Source organism: Atta cephalotes (assembly GCF_000143395.1).
Source record: "Atta cephalotes unplaced genomic scaffold scaffold00031, whole genome shotgun sequence".
NCBI classification, from domain to species: Eukaryota; Metazoa; Arthropoda; class Insecta; order Hymenoptera; family Formicidae; genus Atta; species Atta cephalotes.
The window spans coordinates 1,173,762-1,182,569 of record NW_012130095.1 but is presented as its reverse complement, the minus strand read 5'-3'; the positions used below and the strand labels follow the sequence as shown (position 1 = coordinate 1,182,569).

General features: G+C 28.1%; 3 protein-coding genes across 3 annotated transcripts in view; 2 read left to right on the top strand and 1 right to left on the bottom strand.

The window, feature by feature from the left end:
• The first annotated feature begins 4,935 nt into the window (after nt 1-4,935).
• LOC105620945 lies at nt 4,936-6,626 on the top strand. The gene is made up of 5 exons (XM_012202422.1): nt 4,936-5,076; nt 5,153-5,334; nt 5,943-6,069; nt 6,154-6,326; nt 6,413-6,626. Exons 1-5 carry the CDS (start codon nt 4,936-4,938, stop codon nt 6,495-6,497), a joined length of 708 nt encoding a protein of 235 aa, XP_012057812.1. The 3' UTR covers nt 6,498-6,626.
• Nucleotides 6,157-7,742, top strand: LOC105621013 (E3 ubiquitin-protein ligase MARCH3-like). Its single transcript, XM_012202490.1, has 2 exons — nt 6,157-6,982; nt 7,242-7,742. The coding sequence occupies exons 1-2, from the start codon at nt 6,752-6,754 to the stop codon at nt 7,740-7,742; spliced, it is 732 nt and encodes a 243-aa protein (XP_012057880.1). The 5' UTR covers nt 6,157-6,751.
• A 31-nt stretch (nt 7,743-7,773) lies between these two features.
• Nucleotides 7,774-8,808, bottom strand: part of LOC105620944 (sin3 histone deacetylase corepressor complex component SDS3) — a 2,768-nt gene continuing 1,733 nt past the window's right edge. Inside the window, exons 5-8 of the mRNA XM_012202421.1 lie at nt 8,550-8,730; nt 8,103-8,220; nt 7,928-8,012; nt 7,774-7,869 (exon numbers count right to left, since the gene is read on the bottom strand). Of these exons, the coding sequence (XP_012057811.1) occupies nt 7,774-7,869; nt 7,928-8,012; nt 8,103-8,220; nt 8,550-8,730 (480 nt within the window). The remainder of the gene's footprint in view (nt 7,870-7,927; nt 8,013-8,102; nt 8,221-8,549; nt 8,731-8,808) is intronic.

Genomic DNA, 8,808 nt, shown 5'->3' with positions numbered 1-8,808 from the left:
GTGTGTGTGTGTGTGTGTGTGTGTGTGTGTGTGTGTGTGTAATGTTTCTTAAATAAGTCACTATAATCTATAGTAATACTATTCCTAAAAAACTAAATCAAAAAGACCTCTACCATTTTGCAATTTTCGCAATACTTTTTTTGGTTACTCAATGAGCAAAAAATGTCTAAAACGACGCATAATTTTAAGATATAAATAATTTTAAGATATCTTTAAGGATCCTTTACGAAATATCTTCAAAATATTTCATTTCAAAGAACACTGAAAGATTAAAATTGTCTCATGTATTAATTTTATCTGTTTATTTGGCAATCTTTAGAAATTAATATCTCTTATAACTATTGCAAAATGGTAGGACTTTTCTCAGTTTTTTTTATCAGAAATAGCACTATATGATTAATGGCATTATTTAAGATATTCTTTGTATAATAGATTATTGTTTATAATTTTTTCACATTTCACAAAAAGTTAAGTAGCTCGAAAAATAATCGTAGAGAATTAAGTTTTCAAAAATGCATTTTAAAGATGAGAGACAGAGCTAAATCAATAAATTTAAATTTATTTTTTTATATTGTTTCTACAATATTTTGTATCCAAGTCAATTTAATTTGTAAAATAAAACGGATTTCCTATGAGATAAATTTGACGAGATTCCATTTGCCAATAAAATATAACGCCAATAATATAATATATTATTAATGTTGACACATTTTTTTTTCACCTTCGTAGCGTTATTCGAATCATAGTCTATTCTTACTTTAAACATAATATAAGTATATGCCTTAAGTTTATATAAGTATATGCCTTAAGATGCTATAGCTGTGTGATAGCTGTGTGTTGGATTATGATATCTTCAGACTGTACTTAAAGGACGGTCTTAAATATAAAAATCAATTATTATCGAATACTGACCAATATAATTTTCTCAATTTATAAAATAGTTGAATGCAATAATTGATATATCCGCGTGTAATCAATTATAGTTATTAAGACCGTTTATTGAAAAATGATCCGAGAAAAGTGTAGGATCGAAATATTTAATTGCCTTTAATTCATATTCATCTGAACATACAGTTGACTCTTAATATAAATATTTGTAATTCTATGTGTGTGTTTTCTCATATTATTATTAATGCCTATCCTCATTTTTTTTGCTTTATAAATTAAATAAATTTGCTTTCTAAATTACATAAAATTGTTCTTTTTAGGGATGAATCGGATATCCGAAAAGTATACGGTATCCGATATTATTTATCCGGCATTTTTTTACTATCCGACCGGATATCATTAATATCCAGGAATATCTATACCCGGTTGCAATTTTATAACATTAAACTGTTGAGTTTTTATTATATAAATATTCTATAAATACTATATATAAGTATGTATATTCTATATAATGCTATCTTATTACATTATTGCAAAATTCCAATTTTTTCTCTACAAGTTTTTTTTAACATTTTCCCAGAATCTGAACGGATATCCGGAAAATCGGATATCGGACTTGATCAATTGCTTTTCCGGATATCCGGCCGGATATCGGATATCCGATGTTATATTCTTTCTAAATATCCGATATCCGGTATCTGTGAGATAGAATTTATTGCCGAGAATGACCAAAAATTTTGAAACTCAAATTTTAAGAAAAATTTTTTGTTCTTGATAAACTTCACCTCACAGACATATATTAATGCGTATACTTTAATCCTAAAAGAATTTTTGAATCCATAAAGAAGAAAAAGTAATTGTTAACAAAAATTATGATAGTCGATCATACAGACTTTAAGATTCCCTTAATAGCAGAGGGATGCTGTGAACATCCTGTCAGTTAAATGTCTTTAAGATGTTCTATTATAGTCCAGGAACAGCATGAAGACGTTCTGAGAACTATCAGATAAACGTCTCATTATGTTCACAAGGTGACCAAAGTCTTTCATCTTTATGTCCATCCGTAAAATTCTTGGAACAGTCTTATTATTTCCATACAGCATAGCTGATCTCCAAGAGATGCCCTAAAGATATCCTAAGAACAATCGTAGGATGTTTCTTGGATAAAGTGTGTTGAACTTATAATATTAAAATATTTTACAAAATATTATTGTATTCATAATTTTGTTAGTGCAAAAAAATACAATTATATCGTGCACTATAAGTACATACGAAAACCCAATATAAATAATTATGATATGTTTGAGCTTACATTGGTATGTAGAAACCTTGACTAAATTTTAAATGCGGGAAACGATAATATCTAGCGGCAAAATATTTGAAAAATTCAAAAATAGATCTCAGATTAAAGACGGACATTTTTAGGACTTTGGATCAGAATGTGAAGGTGTTTAAAACATTTTTGAATGCTTATTTAATAAGATCAGTGACATTCTAAAACTTTCATTTAGTATAATGTCCTAAACATATCTCATATATTATAAAAATCAAAGCTTTAAACGGTCTAGCTGAATTTTAATGCTTGTATGATCTTGTGTGAATTTATATACTATGTATATAATTCCTAGAAACGCGCGAAATAATTTTTTGGTTTTTGAAACGCTAATGTCCATTTCGTCGTTAATGTAGATTAACTTTAATCTCGGTTCAACTTACTCTTCATCTTTTTCCAATCTTTAGAACTAGAAAAAAACAAAGAGTAAGTTGAATTGAGATTAAAATTAATCTGCGTTGGTGGAAATGAACTTAACTCTAATAACTATTCTAATTAAAATACATGTGAATATTGGTTCTGTCGATTCAAAAGATTCTGTTAATTTAAAATTCGATTCGTTGATTTAAAACGCTAACTCTATTAAATTAGCGCAGTAATATCACGAGTTAAATTGATTAGCAATTTAACAAATTTTTTATGCTTATTCTTCATTATGCGCATCTTCGAAACGATCTTAACAATATTGAATGACATATTAAAATCTGTAAATAATTAATTCTTTTAATATTAGTTTATATTAAATATTATATTTAATATTAGTTTATATAATATATTAGTTTAGTAGAGTTAACGTTTTGAATCGAATTTTGAATCGACAGAACCAATATTCATATGTGTTTTAATTGATGGAACAACATCATAAGTTTCTATCAAAATTCTATGATCTTCAACCGCCACTTTCTTTTGATTAAAAAACAAAATCAACGCATATCGAAAATGCTCTTTAGGAAGCTCCATTTTTTAAATGGTACAAAATGGATGTTTATTGCATTTATTGTTAGTATATATATATAAAACTAAATATCATAAAGTAATATTAAAGCATTAAAAAATAACAGCTGTGAAATGTCTTCGACAATATTGTGTGTGAACATTTCTTACAAAATCTTCACACTCCTAATATAATAAAAAAAAATACACACATTTTTGTAAGAAACACTCTCAGGAAAAATTAAAAGCTATATAAATTTTTTTGTAAAATTTCTTCTAAATTTTTAAAAATTTTTATTTTTATATTTTTATTGAATCTCAGAAATTTTTAAACAAAAATTTTTGAACAAATTTTTAATTTAATTTATAAAATAATTTATGGTAATGTATAATTTAAAATATAAAACTATTTCTGCTTCATGAAGAAAGAGCGATGAAATTATAAGAACGACTTTATAATTACATTTTAAAAAATTCAAAAAAGAGATGAACTGATTCAAAAGTTAGCCAAAAAAAACAGTATCACTTACTGATCAGCGATCTTTTTACATTTTTTTCAATTTTCTTCTAAAACAAATAATGCAAAGATAATACTTTTAATTATTTTTAATGTCTTTTCATTATTATTGTCATTATTTTTATTAGATTGAAAAGTAATTTTACAAAAAAAAAGAAGGATGTATGTATATGGACATGCATAGACATATTTCATATACCTATATATAATTATATATATTTATGAATATTTATACATAGCCATATATATATGGTTATACATATTTACATGCATGAAAAATTTTTTATTGAGATGTGTTTTGTTGAGAATTTCATTCGATTTGAGATTTAATCCATTTTTATATTTATATTAAATATTTTTATGTCAATTTATGTACAACGGCTTTAATATGCACCAGTACGCATTGAGTCCATCCAATCGAATTCACTACATGTCATCATGGAAATAAAAAATGTCAGTTATTTAAAAATAGTTATCCGTCTGTAAAATGGCAAAAATAAACTGGCTGTAAAATGGTAAAAATAAAAATTTATCAATAATAATAACATAAAAAAGTATTAATTTTTTCATTAAAAAAATTATATTTTAACTTCTGATGTAAAATACTTTTCAAATTACTAGGGATATTTCATCATGTCTCTCAATGTTTTCTTTTCTTGATATTTACAGCACTGATATGATTCGACGCGCGCTTTCGTTCGACCGGCAAGGCGCTGAAGTTACTACGGAATCGATAAAGAGTTCAGAATGGAAGCCAGTCATAAACAGCTTATTTATCTTCGCAATAATTGGCCGCCGCGAGCGCTTGCGACGTGCGACAAATTGTTCTGGGGTTTCAAGTGAGTGCAAAAGAAAATCGGCTGATAATATTACGGCTCATTACAGCTCGACATTCGTTTCCTTGCACAATTTAACGGCTGACGCATAAGTTAACGAGTTTCTTACGCGACTTAACCTCCCAGCACGAAACCAAAGTGCGTCTCTGAAGAACTCTTTGTTGATTTTATATCCTAATTTTGTATTGATTGCCTATTCATTTATTTCTTTTTGATAAAAAATATATGTCTAGATAAATTTCTTTTTTGGTCAAATTTATTAATTTATTAATAATTTACTATACATAGTTTTTGTGTATTGTAATTTACTACATGTAGTTTTTGTGTATTGTAGTGTGAAATTTTATAAACAAGTTTTATTCAAAGAACTGTTTCTATGAGTGTTGACAGTTAAAAAAGCAATTTTTTTTTATAGTTGCAGATGATCAATGTTGGAAGGATGGTATTGCAGATCCATTGCCAACAACAATGCAGAAGAAGAAGACGATGAGGAGAGTCCCGAGGAAGAAGTGCCTAATTATAAGGACCAGTATCGCAATCTCAAAAGGAAGCTGAAATTTTTGATTTATGTATGCAAGGAACATTTCAATATCTAATATTTGTCTATATTATTTATTTCATAATAAAATATGTATTATGTTGCAGGAGAATGAATGTTTCCAAGAAGCTTTGCGTTCTACACAAAGGAAACTGCTCAAGGTGAATAGAGATAAAAGTTTCCTATTAGATCGCCTGCTGCAGTATGAAAAAGTAGATGCATCATTTAGTGAAAGCGATGAAACTGATTCATCAGATGAAGAAGTTGTTCGTCTTGATAATTCTAAGAGGTAAGAAAATTATATAATAATCAGGTTATGAAATAAAAGAAACTTTATCATAAACCAATAAGAAGCTATGTTGAAATGTTTATTTATTACCATATAGGATGTTCCTAAATTATTGGATATCCTTTCATCAGTAGATTCTGTGGAACATTATAGGAAAAAAAATTCATATACAAGATTCTTATAAATGTCGAGATTATAATACTTTCTTAATTAGTTAATTTTTAAAATAAGTTGATATCTTATTGAGCCATTAATACTTCAAAGGAAACTGAATTTATGCTAATTTTACTGTAAACACCTTAATTATATCAATATTTGATAATTGAGTCCTTATATAAGGACATTATTATGCAATATACAATGCTTGAGTGTATTAATTGTAGCTGCTATAATAATCAACTTTAATTATTTATAATTTGAAAAATATAATCTTGTCATTTTTATATAGGATTTTTATTTTAAAATATTCCGCAGATTCTATATATTAGTAAAAAGACATCTGGTAATTTTGTATATTAACAATATATATGATATATAAAAAGAAAATATAAATCTATAAAGCATAAATTTTATTCATTGTTTATTATATGAATTTACGTAATTTTTAGGAAAAAAGTTGAGATGAATATCAATAATCATACTTCTCATCATTCGTCTATGGTCACAAAACCACTCAGCACTAGTAAGAAGAAAAGGAGTGCTCCAAAAGTTGCTAAAACGAACAACACACCTATAGTAAATACATTTATATATTTCATGTAATATGTTTAAAAATTACATTTTATTACAAGATTATAATATGAATTTTTTTTATTTCAGGTACAATCCACGAATAATTTGGTTCCAATGTCCTTGATGTCTGACGGACATATGACACCTGAGGAAGTAGAAAGACATTTGGAATCTCGCCAGACATATCTGGAACTTGTGCCAGAGAAAGCACCACCTACAGTTCCAACAGAGATGTTTAGTAATGATCCTTCTTTGGACAGGTAAGTTTATTTGTTATTAATAAATATTTTTTATCCCTTTTTGGATCTTTAATAAAAATGAAATTATTAAAATAACCAATTTTTAGTGAATCGAATGAAATTGGAGAACTTGAGACATCGCCTAGTAATATGGGTGAAGATTGTCTCAGTGTGGACATGATGGCGGAGTGACAAACATTCGTTTATAGTTTACTCATTAATTATAAAATGCACATATAGTTACATGGCTCTTTAAGATTATTTCACGCGACTAACTCAACTGTATCCACTATAATATAATACAAATTTTTATACACACAATAATAAAGGATTTTCCTTATTTTAATCTCCTTTTCCAACACATCTATGAATTATATGACACATTCGTCTTATGTTTCATGCAGTTTGTTTGTTTATAAAAATTTTGTACAAAAATTTCATTCGTAATGATTGAGAAAAGCAATTCGATAACTGACATTTTGGATAGCATAATTTCAAAAATAGAAACAGAATTGGAGCAGAAATCATTACACACATACATACACCAATCGGAATTTGAAGATGTTACATCAGAAAAAAGAAATCGATTATCATGCGATTCGATGGAAGACGTAAACTGTCGTATTTGTTATGATCCTAATCAAGAACTACCTATTATGTATCCATGCAAGTGTAAGGTTCGAGAGGATAGAGTGTAAAAATTCGATTATACACAATAATTAGGAAAACTAAAAATTGAAAATTTTTGAAGATCCGGGATATTGAAAATTCAAATAGCTCTATATATTTCTCTCTCTTTTATTTTAATTTTTTTATTTTAATAAATTATAAATATTTTAATTTAAAATGACTTAATTTTTTCAATCAAATACATTTGAAAAATATGTCCATATCTCATAATAATTATATAATTATAATAATGACAATTGGGATTAGGGAACAATGGGCGCGATCCATCTAAAATGTTTGGAACGGTGGTTAGAAGAAAGCAATAGAAATAATTGTGAATTGTGCGGACACGAGTTCCGCATGGAACGCACGCCTCGTTATAAGGTTTTTCGGTCTGTTATAATCTGGTTATGCCTGAATCACAGCGATCAGATGTATATCCGCAACGTGAAGGCCGATCTGCTAAGATGTCTTATAGTGACACCAGTGACCATTGCGTGTTCTTACATCTGTGTAGTGGCTGCCGATTTTTACGCTATGACTAATTACGACAATTTTCCACCCGCGCGATGGACTACTTATTCCTTACTATCAATGATGGCGTTATTAATCCTATCTTTCTTCGTTTGGATCTACATGACAGTACGATATCATCAAAAAGCATGGTTTTACTGGTGGCAAAAAACCAGTAGTGTAAAAATTGTTGATTTAATGCCGAAAAATATTGCTTTAAGTAGAAACAATAAGTGTGATGTGTCGCAAGTTTAACAATAGATATCAAGAATAATAAAGAAGTTGATTAGGAAGCTCGTCGTTTGATAGAGATCTTTCCACGACTCAACTGCGATGTATAAATGCGTACTTTGCTGCTGTCCGTTACTTTCTTCACCCAAATCTGAAAAAATTAATATCTTGCGATGATGCACGATTTATTTAATGCTTTGAACACTTACCGCTTCGGTGCCAATTGCAGAAATATTAGCTGCGAATCTATTAAGATCCTTGCCTTCAACATAGACAGGTTGACCACGATGAAACCTTTAATGAAATTCGACGAAAGGATTCCTTTATATTTAAGAAGAATTCAAGTATTGAATATAAAGTAATACAGAAATAAATCAAAGGTACCATCTTCGCTCATATAATAATTTCCCGTCTTCTATCCGAGTTTCAACCAATGGGGTTTCAGGCGGCTGTGATATATGTTGTGATGGAATATTTACCGCGTTGTAATGTGGCAAAACTACTGTAAATACAGTTGTATTAACTAAAAAATGTGTATTAACTAAAAAATTTATTTCTTATTCTTAGTTTTTTACATTGATTATATTCGCTTCTTTATATCTATGTACAAAGTATCATAAAATTCGCAAGGATCAATACTATAGTTCTGGAAAAATTAAATGCTAAACATCGTAATCACAGCATAAAAGTTGTAACTATTCAAAATTTTGTAAATTTTTGTACAAATTATAAGAAATAAAGAAGTCATAGATTTTCATTACTTAAATTTTTCCAAGATATTCTGCTATAGTATTTTGAATCGTGAATTTTAAGATATCAAGTACTGAGCACCTGGTTTGCGAATAGTGGTCGGCGCTTTCGCACGATTGATTGCTTTTAAGTCAAGTTCGATATCTTTATCGTCCAATACGTAATTTAATTGTGCAGGAGGTGGTTTTCGCCGTTTCTCTACTTTTTCAGGTACTGGATCGTTGGGACGTCTGCGTAATTTTCTCGTCATTACAGGCTTTACCTAATTACAAAATAGAATGATGTCAATAAGAAATATATATATATATATATATATATATATATATATATATATATATAT